This window comes from Pseudopodoces humilis, chromosome 11 (assembly GCF_049639895.1).
Source record: "Pseudopodoces humilis isolate 2021_Gansu_Grassland_sample_001 chromosome 11, ASM4963989v1, whole genome shotgun sequence".
NCBI classification, from domain to species: Eukaryota; Metazoa; Chordata; class Aves; order Passeriformes; family Paridae; genus Pseudopodoces; species Pseudopodoces humilis.
In genome coordinates this window covers 6,150,152-6,171,885 of record NC_142210.1, presented here as the reverse complement: position 1 = coordinate 6,171,885, position 21,734 = coordinate 6,150,152, and the positions used below count along the sequence as shown (strand labels likewise).

The window sequence follows — 21,734 nt, the reverse complement described above, 5'->3', positions numbered from 1 at the left end:
TTTTCCACGTCCTCATTTGTTACATCCCTAAAAATAATGGCAGCAAAGCAGGCAAACAGCCAACTGCAGTTTTTAGTCAGTCACTTCAATGCATCTGTCACCTCAGGTAGCTTGTGCTGAAAGACAGAATACTACAAACAAGCTGCTACTTCTGCAACACTCAATTACTTTTAGATGTCTTGGATTTATTTGGATGCTCCCATAAAGTTAAAATGTTATTTTGTCACCTTAATCCTCACAGATAAACCCTGAACCTTGAGCCAGGAGGAGCTTGAGCACACCATCTCTTTCTCTCCACTGCGACCACACCGACCTCTTCAGGTGAGACTTCCTGCTGCCATAAGCTGTCCCCTGCAGCCAATGGCAATGACTATGACAGGAGCATCCTTGAGAAATCCACTGCAATCTGAGCATCCAGACAGGCTGAACCCACCCTCTATGCTGGCTGAAGTGCTAGTGACTCCTCCATTGTACTTTGCCTACTCTGGGAAATGTTAAACAAAAACCCTTCAGGGATCAAAGACTACCTGAACTTTCCATTCTAGATGAGTGACTGGAAGCAAGTATTTGTCCCTTCTGAGAAAAACCACTAAGTGCAACAGGCTTTTCATCAAGCTCCTCTACTTGCCATCACAGACTTGAGTCACTTGGGGCACATCAGAAATACCAGACAGGCATTAATGTACCAGCAGGCATCACTAAAGAGAACTGGGATTGTAAGGACCTTTGAGAACCACCTGTGGTGACATCAGGCATAAAAGGACAGAGCATCAAGGATTGTAATACACAAATTACAGGTAAATACAACCAAGTGTTGTCACGTGGTTTTAGGTGGGAAATACAGCTACACAACTCTTTAGTACTTATGCATAACCTAATGACACTGTTACCCAGTCTAATAATTGCCAGTAAAACAGAACAATTTAGAAAGCAATTTATTTCCCAATGTCCATTTTAGCAAAGCTAATTTCAAAACACACATCACTGCAACTTCCAAATAAATGCACATGCAAAAGCACTTATAGCACTGCACTGAATGCAGATTCCATTTCCAGTTCTGTTTGAATTGAACAAAACCAGAGACAATGTTCATTTCCTTACTGAAACTTGTCAGTTGACTCAATTCTATTAAAACAACTGGAAAGCCTTTTCCCACTCTCCTCTCCTGCAGTCCTGCGCTCTTTAGCCAGCTGCACGTGCAAAGCAGCACAGCTCAGCAGTGCTTGCTATGTTGTAAAGAAAAAAAACAATAAAACCCCACAAAAATCAAGAGCTGCAGTGTCACAATTTTCCTGGGAAAATAGGGACTAAGGAACCTTCACCCTGATTTTACCTGACCTCTGAGACCTGAGGACTCATAGACACAGTGAATGTATTAGCACAGAGCAGAGTTGCATGGGATAAAATATTTATGGTTTCTATTTCATCACTGGACCTGAAATGAGGCATGGTTAAACCTCTTCCTGAATCCTCTCCTCAGCGTGGCCATGCCAGCAAAGCTTAGCAGATCAGCAAAAGTAGAAACAAAATGTTTAGACACGTTTTCAGATATCCATGTATTTTTCTTTTTTCTCCCTCAAAAAAAGGCAGAAGCAGGAAGTGCAAAGGGAATTCTAGCTGAAGTGACCTGCCCAGCTCCCAGCTGGGGCGCTATGGGGGCTGACACAGAGGCTATTTTAAGACAAGGAAAGGCTCACAACCTTCAGATGTCAACATTTAGCAGTGGGCAGAATTTCAAGTATTTACACAGCCATGTCCCTTTCTGAGGAAATGCAAACATGAACGCTTTTCACACCAGAACCGCTGTGCAGAACAGGAAGTGTTACCAAGAAGGAGCTGAATTCTTTTCCCACTCATCCAAGTCAGGATGACAAGCTTTGGGGATTACTACTGTAATTTGTGAAAAATACTATATTCAAAGACCTGTAATAAACCACAGACAAGACTGGAGATAACTGCTTTATTTTTACATTTCAGCAACAGGAGAAATAATTGAAGATGAAATTATCTGCTTTGTTGTAAAGTATAAAAACATTTAATTATAAATATTTAGCTAAAAAAGCGTGATTTATAAAATATAATCTGTGAAGATATATACACAGTTTAATCGTTTAGCAATTCTTTCACCTGACATTAAAGAGTAGAGGTTTTTCTATTTATTATTCCATGCTCACAGTTTAGTGCTCACAGTTTAAGAAGCAAAACAGATAAGTGAAAAGATGACTGGTGAGTTTTGTCCTGGAAAAAAAAAAAAATTAACATTTTGCCACAAATTTGGGCAATAGCAGAGGCAGAACTTGAGCAAATCTATGTCTTGAGAGAGGTCTCTGAGGGAAGTTCCCCTGCCATGACTGACCATGTTTATATCCACACAAGCAGTGGGTATCTCAACACTTGTGGTCGAGTTTCCTGTGTTTCCAAGAGAAAATGGCTAATAGAATAATGCAAGCCCTCAAGATTCAGTTCAGTTAAATGTGCTCACCTCTCTGCTCTCTGAGCAGGGGTTGCTCAGTATCCAGTGCTGGTGTCCTCTGTTGTACCTCTAATGAAATCAGTGTCATCTTCATGTTTCAGGGTATGAGCAAATTTCCAAATAGAAAACCCCAGTGTGCCATCCAATTGCACTGTCCAGCTGACAATACCCCCTAAAAACAGATACAGCTGCCTAAGGCTGGAAAACAGCAGTGAAGCTGTACAGTACACTAAATGTGATGGAATGTGAAAGAAGATAAATGGTCAGGCAACTCCGTTTTCTATTCCTCGTTTAAGAGAGCCAGCTTTTTCCCTTTGAAGTCTTGGGAAATCTCGCCTCTTATCGAAGGGCTTGTTACTATGGCACTTCAGAGAAGAGAAACTGGAAGACTCTTCAACATGCTGGGTGGCAGAAAATGCTACAGGAAATGATAAGTGAATTTGATCCACATCCCTAGTAATTATCTCTCTTCACAGTGTTTTCACAGTGCCTGTGGCATGGGGCTTTGAGGAATAAGAATAGGGTGACAACACCCAACAGTAGTACAAACATACAGAAGTCAAGCTGTATTTTGTACACCCTGATTTACACAAGACCTCACTACTTGCCTGTCAGCAAGGAATGAATTAATACAGGATTAAAAGAAAAAGGATGTATAGGAAATAATGAAGTAAGCAAACATGACACTTGTCAGTGCTCACCCATGATTTGCTACCTGCTGTTTCTACTTTAGGGTGATGTGCTTGTAACAGTTCAGAGCAAACAGCCTATACACAGCTCCTACTATTCACATCATTATGAATGCATAGTAGCTGCAAGAGTTGTGCCCTTAGGAGTTCAGGAGGATCTTCAAGAAAGGAAGGCTAGCAAAGCTGTGATGAGTCTTAGGCAGGATCCAAACAGTTCTGTCCAAGTCAGAGCCCTGATCTGGGAAACGTACCAAGTTGTGTGCAATTTCTGAGTGCATATTGGCTGGTTGGTTACTGGGTAAATGCAGATTTTAACTCCCTGAAAGCTGCTCGGCGGTGCTTCCTTTCCTCCTCTTCCCGCTTTCGCTCATCCTGCTCAGCTTTTATCTCTGCTTCAAATTTACTGGCTGAGGAGAGGGCTTGAGCCTTTATGAGACAGAGAGAAAATAAACAAATGTCAAGCCTTGCATCAGAGGGAGAGCCAAAGCCTGAGCTACTCCCAGATGAGCAACACAGAACTGCTTGCTGTACCTCCCAGTGCTTCCTGGGATCCTGTCAGGACAGCTCAAGTATTAATTACACTGCAGTGCTTGGGTATTTACACCCCATACCTGTTACCTTCCTTGACTTTAACATCAATAAAAGAAAGGCCACTTACTAATAAGTCACTAGCAAGTGACCAAAACAAGGCCATCAGTTCTGGGTCACATACATTATTTCCATAAGCAGGCAGCAGGGCATAGGCTGTGAGTATGCAGTGGAAGAAACTACTGCAGAAAACACTCTGAATCACAGCCAAATCTGAGAACATCATACTACACCATGGATAATCTGCAGATCAAAGAGGCATTGTTTACTTGCTGGCTATTTTTCCAGCTTTCATCTCAGTACATCTGCTGTGCAATAGCTGTGTTAGGCTCTTGGGAAAAAACTTCTTATATAAACAAGCAGGATTATTTTCTCTCCAACAGAGCTTTCAGAAAGGGTGCTTTGTCAGCTTCAGATGGTGTACAGCTCTTTCTGCCAACCTCAGGACCCTGCAGAATGATTTTGAGTCCAAAGGTTACAGAGAAAAGAGATGTCTGAAATCCTATACTCCAAAACACTCTGTTCACCACTAAACTCAGAGTGTTCTGGTTGAGGGAGGTTTTGCAAAATGGGAAAACACTGTCCTTATTGCATTAGTTTTCAGGACACTTTTGTCTTTAAAAGAGGTCAGCAACCTTGTCCCAGCCACAGAGATACAGGTCATCCAGTCAGCTCTACCAGGGTAAGATCCAGAACACAGACTGTGAATTACATTGCTCTGGTGTGTTGACTGAGCCACAGAAAGGCTCTAGCAAGAGTCCAACAAAATTTGAAAGAAAACTCAGCTGCAGCTGAGTTTTTTCATATTCCTCTGTGCCACACCATACCTTAGCTTCAAAGAAGTTCTTGGCTCCTTTGACTCCCTCAATGGACACATCTATCTCTGAGAGCTTCGCAAGAGTCAATAGGCCGCTGTCCTCCTCAAGTTCCCCAGCTGCAGCTTTGTGGAAAATCAGCAGGAACTAGCAAGACAGAGAAGAGATATTCAGGTTTTTCTCTGAGGCTCAAACAATTTAAAATACAAACAGCACAATCACCTGGAGAGGGATGGAATTCACATTTCAGCAAAGGAAATCAGGTCTATAAAAACCAAGTGGTACCAAGGAGCTTGTGCTCTAGTATGCAGTCCTGTTACAGACTTAAAGCAGTAGGAATCTCACAGGAAAATAAGGTTTCCTGGGAATCAGAGCCCTGGGTAAAACACAGTTCTTACCAAGTCTGGGCTGCTATGTGGCCAGAGAAAGGAGGCCACCTCTGCACCTGCCCAGTACCACCGTTGGGCAGGCTCAGATATAGCTCTTTATGTCCCCACACCCTAATGGTGTACTCACAAGCCCTCCACTGGCTTCTCCAGTGTTCTACGGACCTACGTCACATCCCATGACAATGAAAGCAGGACAAACACACCTCTGGTTCACCTCAGGCTCCCTGAACCAAGGCATCAGTGCAGTCCTTTTATAAAGAATAGCAGCCCAGGTGTGTGCATGCCCTTGTGACAGAGTGGCTTGAACAAGTGTCCACAGAGCAAGATGGTATGAAAGTTCTATCTTGCACTGCACAAATCCAGTGTCATTACAGCAGAGTGTGTATTGGGAAATGAATTGCAAAGGGAAGCAAACAAAATAAGAGTTAAATCTCATTCCACAAAAGCTTAATTTTTGTTTTTGTTTTAAAGAAGGAACAAAACCTGTCTGCTTAAAAATCAAGACCTCTGCACCACCATCCACCTGCCAATCAAATTCCAGGTTAAGATGTGAAAGCTCTAGGTGTACTTGCAGAGGTCCTGTAAGTAACTCCCTGCTATTCTTGGTGACCCCAGGAGGTGTCTCAGTGCTCGAAACAGCACAAAGAGAACAGACACAAGGACAAACCAGGTACAAAAGGAGCACAAGCAACAAAGCCATGCCAATGCAGCACTTCAAGCCAGGCCAGAGGGCTGCAGATACAAGGTAGGGTTGCCCTGAAATCCCTTTGCACAGGAACATCAAATATCTCTAGGGCTGTGCTCCTCAGACTGCCAGGCTGGGTAGTCTGCTGCTTCCTATGGAGAGCCCTAGATGTCCCAGAGGAGGGCAGCAGAGTCCCAGCATCCACACTGAGCCAGCCCTGCTTCAGCTTGCTCAAAGAAGCTGGTGGGAATGCAAGAGTTTGGGAAGGCCTCCCATGAGGAAGGGTGTGGAGATGACAGCAGTGCTGGCCGCCTTCTTGCACAGGCAGCTGACCAGGCACTGCTCCATGCAACAGCCTCTTAACCTGTGAGCACTCAGCACAGGACAAGCAGAAAGCAGGCTGGGCTTAGCAAGGGAACTTTTCCAAACACATTGTAGTTGGTTGACCCTGGCTGGATGCCAGGCTATCAAAGCCACTCTATCATTCCCCTTTTCATCTGGATAGGTGAGAGAAATTATAATGAAAGTTCATGAGTTAAGGACCTGGAGAGATTATTCACCAAAATTCTGTCATAGGCAAAAAAGGCTCAACTTGGGGATATTAACTGAATTTTTTACTATCAAAATTAGAGCAGGGTAATGATAAGTAAAATAATTCTTAAAGACATCTTCCCCTCACCCCTCCCTGCTTGCTAGCTTCTACCTCTTCTCTCCAGGAGTATAGGGAGATAGGGAACAGGGGTTATGGTCAATTCTTCACAGGTTGTTCCTGCCACTGTGCAGGGAAAAAGAGTCCTTCCCCTGCTCCAGCATGGGCTCCTCTATCCATAGGTCTGCAGGTCTCTGCCAGCATGAGCTTCCCATAGGTTCACATCTTGCTTTCAGGCAACCACCTGCTGTGGCATGGGTGTCCTCCATGGGCCGCAGGTGGATCTCTGCATCCCCATGGACCTCCATGGCCTGCAGGAGGACAGCCTGTTTTACCATGGTCTTTACCATGGGCTGCAGGGGAATCTCAGCTCCAGAACCTGGATCACCTCCTGCCCCTCTCTCTCCAATAACCCGGGTGTCTGCAAAGCTATTCCTCACATATTCTCACTCCTCTCTTCTCTGGCAGTAATTACCTCTGCATGATAACTTTTTTAATTTCTTAAATATGCTATCACAGAGGCATTACTATCATCCCTGATTGGCTCACCTTAGTCAGTGGCAGGTCTGTCCTGCAGCTGGCTGGCTTCAGCTTACCAGACATGGTGGAAGATTCTAACAGCTTCTCACAGAAGCCACTCCTTGTAGACCCCCTGCTATGAGAACCTGGCCATGCAAACCCAATACACACATGTAAGAAATAAATGATTCACTGCCAAACAGGCAAAGCATCCTGCTTGGAAAGAAAACAAATCCTCCCCAAGACATCCTCTCCCTCCGCTCAGATCCACTGGGCTCTAGCTAGTTCCCCTTTGCCACTACCAGGCACTGTGACACAGAGGGCTGGCAGCTAGGCTGGAATTAGTCATGCTTCCTCCTGCTCCACCCTTTAAGTCCCACTTCCTGGCATTGGAAAAGAGCAGTGGAGGCAGCACAATCCTGAGGTCTGATACAGCTGTCACCTGGGGAGGGACTGGGTCATGAGTACAAGTGAGCATGAATCATCCTGAAACTAAGGGATGCAATCATCTAGAAGAATATAGGCTGTTGTGGCCACAAAGGGCAGGCTGAGTTTAAGGAAACTTGGGACTAAGACAGTGGTTAGGCTGGACAGAGCATAATGTCAGTCCCAAGGATCTGGCAAGGTGGATTATGGGAGATCATGCTGGTTCACAGAGGAGCTCAGCAGCAATCACTCCAGCACACAGCCTGCAGCCCACCTTACCTTGAGGTACTGGTCCTTACTAGCTAGAGAACACCAGCAATCTGCATTCAGCTCCCATTGCTAGCCTGTGTAACACCCTTGCTGGGCCCATGACACACCATGTACAGCCAAGTCTCAAGGAAATGTCAACAGAGAAGCACGCGAATAATGTAGGTAGGTACCTTTCAAAACTCTGCTCTCAAAGAGGACAACATGACCCACACTTTCCAACCCACTAACCTGGTAAATTGTATTTGCTTTCACATCCTTCATGATCCAAGACATACCCCACAAAGCCAGGCTGGGCATCATGAAAGGAAAGGTGTGGGACTGACAGTCAGCAGCAGCCTTGCAACAGCAGCTTGCCAGAAAAGCAGCACTATGGAAGGATGTGGTTTGCACCAACCCTGGTAGCATACACATCATGTGGGTCAACATTTCAGCTGGAGAGGGTATAGGGGGCAGTGGGTGGATTTCTGTGGGTTCTAGGTAGCAGCTCCAATTACCCATTACTATCCCAGCAATTAACTCTGGTTTCCTGTGGTAATGATGGAACTAGACAGTCAGAGTTTTTTCCTCCCACTACACCTAATCTTTTTAAGCCTAAATTTCATTGCTTGAGTCACAACAGGAGTCTCGTACAGTTAATCGTTAATGTATTGGTGGATGTTCAAAGGTCAACGGTAAAAGGCAGCTTTCCTAACAGGGCCTGTGGTTTGTCAGCAGCCTGCTTGCCAGGCAGCAGCTTATCTGGGATGGGAGGACACTACTCAAAGCAGTAGAAAAAGGTGATGTATTGCAAGTGAAAGAGATCCCTACCAATTCTCTGGCCAGGCCACAAGAAGAGTATGATCAGGCAGGTATGCCAGGACTTGGTATTCTCTGGGTAGGCACAGGAACCCTCCAGTACTATAGTTGCACCCTACTGTGTTCAGACACTCATTTAAACCAGTTTTCTCCTGGTATCATCTGAATTACTCAAATCAGCTTAGTCACCCTCCACATGCTTGCTTGTCACCACCAATGAGAAGCAGAATGGGACAGGCCTATGGGATGGTTGAGGCCTCCTAACCCACCAGGGAACCTGCTTCCCTGTGAGCCCTCTGCCTGAACACAGCAGCTGGACAGGGCACACCTGCAGCAAGGCAAGCATCCTGCTCCTCTCTACCACAGGAAGCTTTGGGTATCTGCCAAAACTGCTGTGTAATTTGTCCCCAGAGCTCTGCCAGTGATGCTCCCTCATTCCAAACTATCAGCCACTCAAGCTTGCAGTTGCATGACCATTGTTTTCCCTTCTGGCAAAACACTTCAACAGCACCAGCTGCTGCATGCCACATGCCAGGGGCTGGCAGCACAGGCACCCCTGCCTGTGCTCCAAACAGGTGGCAGCAGAAGAGGAGCAGCTCTGCCAGTTTGTGTCATACCACTCATGCTGGGACATCATAGCACTTTTCAGGCCCTGGAGGATAAAGGCATTTCTCTTCCATGGGAGAGCCGCTGCAGCAAGCCTGGAGGCTGTCCCCAGCTCTTCACCCAGAATGAAGGGTTTCCCAGAATGCACACAGACAGAGGGCTCTTCAGCCTACTCAGTGATTTGGCAATCAGTGACCTGAGGTCATGGGCACGTGCTCTTCCTGCTCCACTGGATTTTTTGCTACCTCCAGTTCACCTCTCACCAGGCAGCAGGGAACTCAGGGACAGGCTCTCATTTCTTAGATTTGCATATCCTTCCCCCTCTCTTGTAACCCAAGTCTTTGGTCTCTGTCTTTTCTTGCTGCCCTCTTGCACTGAAATAAATCAAACAAAGCCCTTGGGGCACAAAAGCAGAGGAAGATGGTGTGATGTGCCAGTGGAGAGAGATGGTGCAGCAGGTCTGTGAGTGACAGTCACCCCCCATGCCCCAACCAGCCCAACCAGTCACAGGCCTTGGCTGCTCATCCTCCCTCCCAGCACTGCCAAAGCTCTCAAACTCCCACAATGGAGAGCTTGATGTTCTGAGCCCTACCCTGTAAGAGGCGTGGTGAGAGCATCATGCCTGCAGAAACAAGGGAGCCCAGCTGCTCGGGGCCCACCACAGGCATCCCACAGGACGGAAGGAAGCAGCACAGCCCTCAAAACCAGTGCAGGACATAAGAAGTGCTGCCCCTCCCCTTTCTACCTAAGGGGCTGTGGGTTAACTCAGAAAGCCAGTGTGACATTTGCTTGTAACCAAGCCAGCTCTCAAAGACTGAGAGGAGGAAATGATGCAACAGGAGCTTTTGGTACCTGAGTTCCCTCTTCCTCCTGAGATGATTTGGGTACCCCTAAGTACATGCAGGTCACTGCTCAAATTTCCTCTCTTCCTCTCCCTGGAAGAGGATCCTGGCCTGTCCTCACAGCTGTCACAATACAGTGGTAACAGACAGACCTGTTTGAGCAGTGTCATTGCTGAGCCAACATGCAGTAGCAAACTGCTGCATCCACATGTTTATTCCTTGTTGCAAGGAGGTGACCACCCCTCAAAAAGCTTGCCATAGCTGGTCACTGCATGATGCAGGGAGGGTCTCAATACAAATTGGAAGAGAGAGCCTTTTGTGGCCCATGAGATAAGCTGCTCCAAGTAGAGCTCCTGCACTGCACCTAAAATGAGGCCTCAGCTGCTGCACCACAGGATCCAAGCAATGAGACCTGGAAACTGAAGGGACAGAACTCCATCTATAACAGGGAGCTCAGTGAGCACTCCCAGCAGCTGCAACAGGGCTCAAATGTGTTCCCAAAGCAAGCAAGGAGGTTGGAGAGCTTTGGCATCAGGTACCATGACTGTCATGTGGAGATGGAGGTTAACAACGCTCAGCACCCTTGGCATGGGGAAGCTCACCAGCTTTTCCACTGCACTCCACCACTGGAAAAACACAGAGGGGAGAGGGCTCCCTACAGCCCCCAGGGTCCAGCTGCCTCCTCCTTCAGCCCTGCAGCCACCCTCACCTCACGGAAGCTGAGCTTCCCATCAAAGTCTTCATCCACCTCCTTGATCATGTTCTTCAGCCCCAGGTGGGTCTGTGGGGCTCCCAGCTTTTCCATCATCAGCTTCAGCTCCATCAGGTCGATATATCCATCCCGTCCAGAGTCATACCTGCAGGGGGCAAAGGGGAAGGGGTCAACCATCATCATCCCCATACTCAGCTCCCCAGAAGAGGAACCGTGCACATGGATGAAGTCACTGTGTGATTCAAAGCTCAGGGGAGAGGGAAAGCTGCATGACATGGCCAGTGCTGAGATATATTAAGCTCAGGGAAGTAGCTGTCAGCTTTCAGAGCTGTTTCACCAGACAGAGAAGTACTTAAGGGAACTCAGACCAAATGACCCACACAGAAGGAGCACAGAACTCAGCTTATCTCAGTGGGATTTCCATTTCACCCACCTGCCTGTGCAGCACAAAGGTAACTTGCACACAGCTTACACCATGCACCAACAACATGGTGAGGCAAAGGCATGCATAGTCAGCTGCTGCCAGGTTTCCTGCTAGTTTCAAGGAGAAACAGGGAACAGAGACCAAGCAGACCCTCTTGGCAGAAAGCAATCTTTCTTTGTAAGCAAAACTCCCCCCTCTAGCTGTTAAGATCTTTCCTGTCCAAAATGCTTTTGTACTAAAACAAGCACCGTGCTTCAGGGCAGCTGTTTATTCTGCGCCCCCAGGCAGAGCAGAAAGACAGTCCCAAGGGAGCATAGCAATCCTAGCCAGGGCTGTGGTACCAGGACTGCACCACAGGGCCAGGCTGGCAGAAGAAACCAGTGCCCACCTCCAGGAGCAAGACTAGATTGGGACCATGCTCCCAATGGAGCACCAAGGACTGCAAGAACTCTTCAGAGGAGAGCACCAGTGCAAGGGGAGGAGTGCTTTAGGGATGGGGAGGCAGCAAGCGATCTGCTGTGCACAGCCTGGGACTGTGCACCAACTCCTCCCAACATCTGCTGTGGGTGTGGGTAAAGCATCTGGTCCACCCAGCAACCAGCACTTCACACCCACCAGGGCTATCACCAGCTTTCAAAGTCCAAAAGCTGCAGGGATGGGCGCTCTGTTATCAGCTGGTCAACAGCCCTCTTTCATCCGGATCTTGCCATCAGGGTTCAGCACAGAGCTCTGGCTTCACAGGAGAGGACAGGGAAGGGTCTCCCAAGCTGGGCTCAGCTCTGGCACACAGCCTGCCACTGCACCCCTGCCACCATCTCAACCCTGACAGAGTTAAATCCTTTCAACCATTCAGAAGGAAACCCTAGGCACAGTGCTGAAGCTTTCCAGTGGGCAGGAGCCAGTCAAATCCTCCCACCCATCATCTTTCATTGACTGTTAGCTCTCTTCCAAAGAAATGAGGGCTGTAGCCATCTCAGACAGAGATCTGCACAGTTGTGGTTATCCTGGAAGAAAGCCCTTTCCAGCTGAAAAACCTCAAAGCCACAGAGGAAGCTGTGGCAAAGGAAGGCACGAACAAAGCCACCTGCCCGAAACTGCATACAGGCCTGAACAGCACAAGGCAGAGCTGCAGCCAACATCTTTGCTTCTGCCTTCATGAGCACAGTCACAGCAGACTTTTCCCCCAAACCAGGGTGGTCTCCATGAGTTTCCAGAGTCCCACCACCCCCACAACTATTTCTGATAATCTGTAGCGATTAGTTTCCAAGGGTCCCAGGACTAAGAGACTCCCAAAGACAGGGATGTAACTACCAGACTAGGTTGGCACAGAACTCCTGTTACCTATCTGCCTGCATTCTCTGTACACCCAGCAAGCCCCATGAGTCCACCAAGCTGAACTGCTTTCTGAAAAAATAGGAAAAAAACCTCCATCAGAGCAGAAACCAGGTCATAAACCTTGGATATCACAGGGAAGAAGTGCAGCAAGGTCTGCACAGCAAGGAAGGTGTCAGTTAATTAAGGCACATTGACAGCATTACCCAGCCCAGAGCTGAGATGCACTTCCAAGACACCACAGAAGCATAGTAAGTGGAATATTTAATTGTAAATTTGCTTTTTTTTCAAGTTCGGGAGAAAGGGTGCAGAGCTATCACTGCTGGAGACACGGTGCTTTTGATTAGACACAGCAGCAAAATGTGCAATGGCAGAGAAGCACCTGGGGTTGGGTTTTTTGGGGGCCCAGCAGGCTCATAATGCCCTTTGGCTGGGTGCAGAAGCAAAATAATGTCCCCTCTAAGGGCTACTCATCTGGGGTTGGGATACTGCCCAGGCCTACATGGAAGCTCTGGGTAACAGAGATGAAGGCAGAAGTAGGACACAAGCCCAGCTTGTGCCTGCAGTGCTTATCTCACCCTCCTGTTATGGATATTACCTGCAGGTAAACATTGGCCCAGGGGTGAGTACATTTCCCTGAAAGGGTTAAGCATGGGGCACAGCTTCAGGGCTCATCCCTGCAGAGAGGCAGGACAAAGCCAGGATTGTGCGAAATGGGGTCTTGCCAACAGCAGGCCTGGCAGAGCAGCACTCTGTACCAGCCACACAATGGGTGTTGAGCATGCTGGGCCGGAGTACAGCTGGTGCTGAGAAGCACCCAGAAATCAGGTTACCAGTCCCCTGCACTCAGGGACAGCCAGACAGAGGGGCACTGAAACTCAGTGGCAGCACCCTGCAAACTGCTGCGTTCCCTCCCTGCCCCCTCGCCTCTTAAAACAGCTGAACTATTTTAGGACCTGGGTACAGCCACCCAGCTGCTGCACAGCCAGACTATTTAGGGAGAGGCATACTTATAGGGCATCAGAAACAGCACAATTCACTCCCCACCACCCTCCCCCAGCAGACCACAGGCATTCAGCACTGTGGGGCACAATGCAGACTGCATCCTTCTAGTCAGTTGATGCTCTCAGCACACCTCAGTCTTACCAAAGACCCACAGTCTGCCTTTTGAGAGATCATAAAACTCCCCTGTCTGCCTTTTGGCAGCCCCCTTTCAGGGCCCTTGGCTCAGCCAGCCCCAGATGCCTCACACACAGCTACCAGCAGCACAGCCCTGCCCTGGTGATGGACAGCAATCACCTTCACAGACAGAGCTGGAAGAAGGCACCAGGGCAAGTTAAACACACCCCAGCATGCAGGGGAGCCATTCCATCCTGTACTCCAGGAGTGGCATGGCAAGAGCATGAAGCACTCAGGTGCCTGGCAAGCCCCACCATCACCCAGTGTACTGTCCTGCTGTGACACCAGAGCTTGCTTCCTTCAGGCTCAAAGCTCCCTGGGGCATGAGCCAAGCCTCACTTGAGTGATGTGCAGGCATTACAGACAGAGAGGAATTGTGCCAACAGGCACAGACATCTCATGTCACAGGAAGGCCACTCCAGCAGCAGGTCAGTGCCACGGCTATAGCAGATCCCACCTGTGACAGCTGGGATGCCGCAGGCAGGTACAGGCCCCATAGCCCCTGTGATAAAGCTTTGCCACGCTGCTGCCACAGCAGTGTTCCTGGCAGCAAATCAGATACAGCAGTGGCTGCCAAAATCTGCTGCAACAAGGATGCACCCAGATTCTCATGCTGGCTCGCTTCCACCCGGACTGCGGAGCGTGCCTGGCTGCTGAAGCACTGGGAGAGGAAAGCAGAAGACAAAATCAGGGGGAAGGAAGGAATACTTGCTGAAAAGACTTGCTTAAGAGCATGAAGTCTGTTACACAACTACAGTTACTGCCCAAGTACAAGCATTGCACTGGTGTTACACAGGTGCTGGGGGGGTTACATTGCAGAAGAAGGAGGGATCAGGAAGGGAGGAAAAAGGAGATGCCAAGCACTGCATCACCTGTAGTGACTCTGCAGTCACCCTCCTCTAAAACTCTACTTAATAGGACAACTGAATGAGAAAACACAGATCCTGAAGGATCAAAGAGCAGTTGCTAAACATTTACATTCCTTGAGAAAAGCTGGAATGAAAACCTGCCCTCCCTGTACATGTTTGCTGCACCTTACCTCGCTTCACATACTATGGACACCTGTACTTTGATCTGCAGTTCAGTTCCTATATGCTGCAATGGCTTAATTGAGGCTTTGAAATAAAGCAGTTGGAATAATGATGCTGAAGTAATAATCTCCTCTTAAATATTTCAAATCCTAAGTAGCACTTTATTCCCTCTGAGCATTGTGTTTCACCTTACATGGAGAAAGTGGTGCCAAACTCTGCTCCCTAATACCCAGTGATAGGATAAATGGGAATGGTTCAAAACTGCCTCAGAGGAAGATCAGACTGGACCTGAGGAAGCCTTTCTTTAAGTCTGAGATGGTTGTCAGACCCTGGAACAGCCTTCCTAGAAAGGTGGTCAGTGCCTCAAGCCTGTCAGTTTGTCATTTGGACAATGGTCTTAAAAACAAGCCTTAACTTTTGGTCAGTCCTGAAGCAATCAGGCAGTTGAACTAGATATGTTCATTGGTGGTCCATTCCAAATGGAATATTCTATTCTGTTGCCAAGGGTTTGTTCCAAGAATTGGAAACAATTCCTCCATACCAGGGTGGGCACAGGAACAGGCTCCTCAGCCACATGCAGCTTCATCCTCCCCAATCCAGGCAGAAGGAGCTCTCCTGCTCTTCAAGAGACATGAGGGCAAGATGAGAGTCTCCTCCACTAAGATATTCTCCAAGATGCTGGGCAAGACCCGCAGGCCCATGCTGAGTCCCCACGGTAATAACCTTCCTGCCCACTGGAAGTCCAGAAACAGCCGGTCACAGACCAGAGGCAGCCAGTCACACGGAGCACATGACAGCTCTAGAGAAAGCAGGTCTGCTGAAGCATGTCAGATGAGGCTGGGGCACCTGGCAAAGGGGCTCCTAAGTGGCTCCAGGAGGACAAGGGGACATCACAGCCTCTCCCATCAGCCAGATGCAAGGAACTTATGCAATGTGTGGGCAACACATGAAATTCCCTAGATATAAAAGCCAATAGCAAGACTGGAATTTCTCCACTCCCTCACACCCCACAGATGAAGCTGCTGTCTGTTTTCCTCCCCCTTACATTTCTCATAAAGGCCATTCCTGCCAGGCAGAGCCACACTGCCAACTCTGCCAATTTCCTGGACAAAGATGGCACCAAGGAGGGCTGTGAGTCTCCAGAGGCCCTAAGAGTTCACTTAGACAACTCAGGAAAGAGAGGTTATTGTGGTCCTCACACAGTCCTCACATATTGTTAGAATAGGCAGCTAATTAGGTCACATTATAATTAACCTGAGCTCTAGACTTCCTGGTTTCTGCCAAAAAAATATCCATCCTGAGAGCTGCCTGCACCCAGCACTCCAGCAGATACCTGCACCCCATCTCCAGTGGAATGGGGCCAAAAAGGAGAGATGCTGATAAGAGGAGGCTTGGACAAGAGAGGGGGAAAAGTGAGCCCAACTGTGGCAGCCAGAGCAAAGGGCATTATTTCTGCTTTGGAAGGATGCTCCTGGCATAGCTAGCAGCACACAGCCCCAGATGGAGAACTGTATTTTGGGAAGTCCCACTTTCAGACAAGTTCTTTGCTCCCACCCTGGCAGTCACGGCCACTGTCCATACCATGGGATGCCGTGACAGCAGGGCAGCTGCTATCACTAGGACATCTTTTCAGCTGGAGCACCATGACCCAGCCCACATCATGCACAGGATTACAGACTCAAATTTAGTCTAAACTAGAGATTTAAAAGTCCCACTAGACTGATAAGAAATTTTTTTTTGGACAGAAAGTTTCCTAGTGGAAACCTGGCATCCTATGGCAATGAGAAGATAGTAAAGGAAAAAAAATAAGCCTTTGAGAGAGGGATGTAAGAAAGACCCTGAGCTGCAGTGGCCAGGGCCAATAAGCCATACAGAAAATTAAAGCCTTAATCACATTAACTCAAGCTCTGACTGACAGGAATTAAGGGGAACATTTCCTCTCCTCATGGAGCACGTGATGTCAGCCAATAGAGACAGGTCACTGGCAGCAGATGGACTAAATACCAGATCCTCTTCCACTGCAAACCTCAGGTGCCTGTAACAGTGAACACCAGGACAGAGTTCTCTGGCTGCATGTCCAGGAAACACAACAGGGGTGTATGCAGCCCACCTTCTTCCCCCTTTGGCATCAACAGTTCCTACAGGGTATGCAATGCTTTCCAGCTACATTGACCAGCTGATTAGCATTCAACTGCAAAGCCTAGCTTTTCCTGCTTACAAGGCTGGCGTTTAATGAGCTCATTGTTGAAAAATCAGGCTGCAATTCAGCTCTTCCACTTTTGATTTCCCAAAACCACCGCCATTCCTTTCCTCTTCCCTACTGAGGCAGTGCTGCTGCCCAGTGCAGGCTCTCACCCACAGCTTTCAGGCCTTGCCGGCATTGTTTGTCCTCCAATCTTCACAGCACCATGTATCAGCCTTCCATAGAGGGGGATCCCCTTTAAGCATAGTCAAAAGGGACACAGGAGAGAGTGGAGCAGCAGTCCCGCCTGGACCACCTCGCTTCCCACACCAGCTGCCAACACAACGCTGCCTGTGCAACAAAGAACTCCAAACTCCAGTAAGCTCACAAAAGCCCATAGCCTGGTCTCCTGTGGCAACAGCCCGGCTGGGACAGGCAACACCCCGCAGCGCTGGGAGCCAGCAGCATTCAACTAACTCTTGATCTCGCAACAATTCAGGGTGCCCAAGGCAGCTTTCAGCTAGGTGAACAATGATCTGACAATTTACTAATCTCACTTCGATCACCTCAGTAAGGTGAAGTACACCTTCACACCTTGCTTTGTGGTCCTGCCACCTCCTGTCCACAGCAGCTTTCTCCCAGTCTGGCAGCCTCTCATGGGGCTCTGAGGACACGGACACCCAGGAGCCCATGGGTCTGTGGTGCTGGAGGGAAACCTGAGCGCAGACAAAGGTACCCAGACACAGCCTAACTGCAGGAGCGAGGACATGGTCTGGAGGAGAGAAAGGGGTACGATCATGGTCTCGGGGAGGGCCAAGCCCTTCTGCTTACAGGAGCAGCTCTCCCTGCTGCTAGCAGCAGCTTGACTTTAACACAAACCTTCCTGCTAGGAGGGAACCCCATCGCAGCCCCCACGAAGCGGGTAGAAAAAGGAAACTGTGCTCAACCTTTGTTTGGGTGCATGGTAGGAAGCACCAAACCTGGAAGACAGGACTGTGCGCGGAGCTAGGACACTGCCAGGCAGAGCCAGCAGGACAGCTGGGGACGTTCAGGGTCGCAGTTGTCTCAGGAAAGTGCCCAGCACCTCTGCCCGGCCCCGGGACACAGACCCACCGGGTGCCCCAGGGTGTGGGGCAGAAAAATACTGTGTTCTCACAACCCCCCGTCCCACCCAGAGCGTCCCGCAAAGCCATAGCTCCTGGGTGCCACCACAAACAGCCACCGTTCCAATCCCAGACAGAGCAGAGACCGTGAGCTAAACGCAGGGCTGAGCCCCAGGCAAACTCTACGAGTCCCCCGGCAAAGCACAGGGACAATCTGGGGATCAGATGGCGCTGGGAACGCGCCGCGGCTTCCTCCAGCCCGACCGCAAAACCGCGGAGAAATGCGAGCATGCCGCCGAGAGCGGGCAGCCCTCCTCCAGATGTGCCCCCGGGGGCCGGACAGCGAGCCCCCCACCCCGCTCCACCCCACTCACAGGCGGAACATGCGCTCCATGTCCTTGATCTGCCGGCGGCTGAACTCCTTGAACTCGGTGTAGGGGTTGAAGACCGCGGCCCGCCGGGGCTGCGCCGCACCCTCGTTGATGTCCTGTCGCCGGCACAGCTTGGCGCTCAGCTCTGCGCCCGCACTGGCCGTCAGGCAGCTCCGCTCCTCCAGCTCCCCGGCTGCCACCGCGCCCTTGACCGCCTCTGCCTCGCCCTCCGCCAGTATCCCGCTCTCCTCCAGCTGCAGCCGCCGCTGCAGCTTCTGCGCCAGCTCCTCCGAGGCCATGGCCCGGCGCTCCCGCCGGCTAGCCGCGATACCACCCCCTCAGCCCTGCTCCGCTCCGGCCAGGGCCGCCCGCCCCGATGCGCAACTTTATTCCCTCACTTGGCGGGAGCGGGGCGGGACGGGGAGGGACGGGGCGGAGGGAGGCCGGGACGAGGCGGGCACTTAAGGAGGCGCGGCGGGGTGGGGAGGGGGATTGTGGAGTTTGTCGCCACCATATGCGAGGATGTGGTGTGCCGGCATTCCCCCGGCTGATCTCTGACGTGTATGCTCTCCCATACAGCAGCCCCCTCCACCTAGGTGATCTACGCAGGCTGTCTCCCCACATCCTCATGCAGAGTAGCCCCCCACTCCATGGGCACTCTCCGACGCATCCCTCAATCGAGGGATCGAGGGGGTCCTCGCCAGGTCTCCCCTGCACCCCACAGCAGGGCGCTGCGCTGGCCTTGGGATGCACAGACCAAGTGCACCCCACAACGCTGCCTGCTCCGGTCCGTTCCGGGGGGCGAGACGAGCCCCGAGCCCGACTAGGAGCCTCCCGCGCCCGGGCAGAGCAGCGGGATTCCGTCGGCTCACCAGGCGCTGCAGAGACGACAGAGATCAGGCTTGCCCGGCACCAGGACAGAGGGACCCCTTAAGCCCCTCCATGCGCCTCCCTTTTCTTACCTCCTTGGTCTAAAATTAGCCTAGGACAAAGCTCGGCTTAGGCCTGGATTCTCTCTCCTTCCCCAGAGAACATGGGCAGCAGGCGGCCTCTTCCCACCACCCAGCCCCCTCTTCCCAAGGACAGTGCCCAATGCCATCCCTGCTGTCTCCCCGGCTCTCGCAGGGGTGTCCGGCCCGACCGCAAGGACTGTCAGGCCCTCGCCTGGCTGATGTGAGCCTGATGGCGTACCCGACATGGTATTAGGGCTGGCGTGGGACGGTTTAGGTGGTGGCTGATGGGATTTACCCACTGGGGAGGAGGGGGAGAGAAAAGAACCAGCTCGGACACGCCGCCTGCTTATGTGTCCCGCGTGCCCGAGCCTGTGCGTCACAGGCAACCGGTCCCAGTGTCTGTTATGTGGCTGTTTGACACCTCCGGGCAGGTAGTAAGCAGTTCTCTGATGTGGTGACCTGCAGTTGACCCTCTTGGATAAGCTCATTCCCACCAAACCTACTCAGAAAATGACTGATGAGGCCGTTTGCAGCCACCCTGCTCCTACATACTGTCTGGGCAGCTCTAGGCTGCCCCAGCGAGGGTCGGGAGGGTCAGGACAGCTGCAGGTTCATCACAGCATGTGACACAGGACAGCCACTGCAGGTATATTTCAGTATATTCATATTTCGGTATGCCCGAAAAAGGGCTGCTGTGTAGAAGGGGTGGAATGTGCTATGCCCACACCTCGTTGCCCTCACGCGGTGCCATGTCTATGATGGAGACACGTTCTTTCCACCAGAGAGGAATGGGGAGGAGAGCGGGGAACTCTGCCTCGGTCACCGGCCACCCTGAAGAACGATCCAACAACACAAGGCGCTTCTGTACCTGCAGGGTGCCCAGGGAAAAGAGTAGCTGAGGGTGAAATCGGCAACTGCAAAGCCAGGCTGCCATCTGGTGGAAATAAAGCTGTAGGCCACGGCTATGGGTGGGAGACAGCCGCAAGGGAGGGCTAGGAGAGGCAAGGGAGGGGTAAGCAAGGGAAGGAGAAAGGTGGGCAAGGTAAGGCAGAAGTTTGCATGGCCTTCCCTTCCGTGATTCCAGCTCCATCCCTAAAGTTGTTATCCTGGCCCCATTTTTCCTATCAGAGCCACACAGTCCTTATCCCAGCTCCAGTGATTTCAGCTGCAGTCCCAGAAACTTTATTTCTCTACCAGCTCTGATGTTTCTGCTCCAGCTCTGCATCTTCCCGATACTGCCATGTGAAGCTGCTCCTGGACCAAGGCAGGATCTTCATTTCAGCTTCAGCTCTCTGATGCTTCAACTCTAGAGTCCATATTCCAGCTCCAGCCCTACAGCGCCTATCCCGGCTCCACAGCCCCTATCTAGCCCCACAGTGGTTTTACCCTAAGCCCCACCTTCTCTATGTCACCGACAGCTCTGCTACCTCAGCTCCAGCTCCTCAGCTTTCCACTGCCTCTGGCTAAAACCTGCTCCTGATTGTCACTTTACTCCAGGGCTGTTGACAAGGTGATGAATCAATCACTGTCATCACTTAAATATCTCTAGGAGCTGCCACACTCATCCCAATGGGGCCCCAGCTTTGGAGGCAAACGAGCACTGGTCCACAGTACACACCTTGCCCTGCACCCCACCTGCCCACAGGCCCCTAAGCCAGCATTAGTTGCTGGAAACAACTGCTCAGCCCCTGGTCCCACATCCCAAAACGTGCCCCTGGGCTGGCTCTGAGACCTCCACTCCCAGCTTGTGGGTGGTACCATTTCTGGGAGGCCTGGAATCCCCCCTGGCAGCTCCTGTAGCCCTCAAGCTTCGCTCCCTCTCCTTCCCCATAGGATTTATGTACCTCCAGCCCCACAATTTCCATTGCTCCACATCAGTTTGGGTCTAGATCCAGGTTAAGTTTCTACTGATTCTATTTTATTGTTTACTATCTCAGTTTTACATTATTCTAGTTGTATTAAGATTTAATTATACTATTGCATTGCCATATTTTTATTTTATTCTATTTTTTAAACTTCTATTACTAGATATATGATGTTTTAATAACATAAAGATTATAGGGCTGGGGCTGTGGGGCCAGAGGGTATGTTGAAGCCCCTGGGGCTGAATCCAGACCCAAACCAATGTGGAGCAGTGAAAACTGGAGCTAGATAAATTCCGTGTAGCTGGAGGTGGAATCACTGTGGGGTTTGGGTTGGGACTGTGAGGCTGTGTAACAGGATGCTCGGCCCTGAAATGTGGTCAAACAACTCAAACAATGCCATCTCAGCTACCAATGGTGGGCTGAGAGGCTCATCATGTGCTGGTTTTTGGTTCTGAATCATGCTAAAAACCTGGCACACTGTCTCAATCTGGCAGACCAGCCTCAAATCAACCTGCTGATAACAAGACAAAGATTTGGCAGATAAACTGCTAAACTGATCTGTAGGCATATCACTGATGGTCAACTCCTTCACACTATAAAAGTCCAGTCCACTTTCCATATAGTAGGTTCTTCTAATAGGAGCGTGTGGAGATTCTTCCATTGGGTTTTAGGGATGCTCACCAAGGATACTTCTACAGGTTAGAAGAGATTTGTTCACAGTTGTTGGTGAGTTTCATCAGTCTCTAATAAGGGTTTTTTTAGCTAGCTTTCGTAGAATTGCTTTAATATTGCTTTGATATAATGCATGATCCTATCTTGTAGAATAATAGTTTTAG

The 21,734-nt window shown here is 50.0% G+C and overlaps 1 protein-coding gene across 1 annotated transcript; it reads right to left on the bottom strand.

Annotated features, from left to right (window-relative positions):
* Positions 1–1,946: 1,946 nt before the first annotated feature.
* Positions 1,947–18,473, bottom strand: EFHD1 (EF-hand domain family member D1). Its single transcript, XM_005529557.2, has 4 exons — positions 18,084–18,473; positions 10,456–10,603; positions 4,578–4,712; positions 1,947–3,588 (listed from the first exon to the last, which is right to left on the bottom strand). The coding sequence occupies exons 1-4, from the start codon at positions 18,377–18,379 to the stop codon at positions 3,454–3,456; spliced, it is 714 nt and encodes a 237-aa protein (XP_005529614.1). The 5' UTR covers positions 18,380–18,473; the 3' UTR covers positions 1,947–3,453.
* Between the last annotated feature and the right edge of the window lie 3,261 nt (positions 18,474–21,734).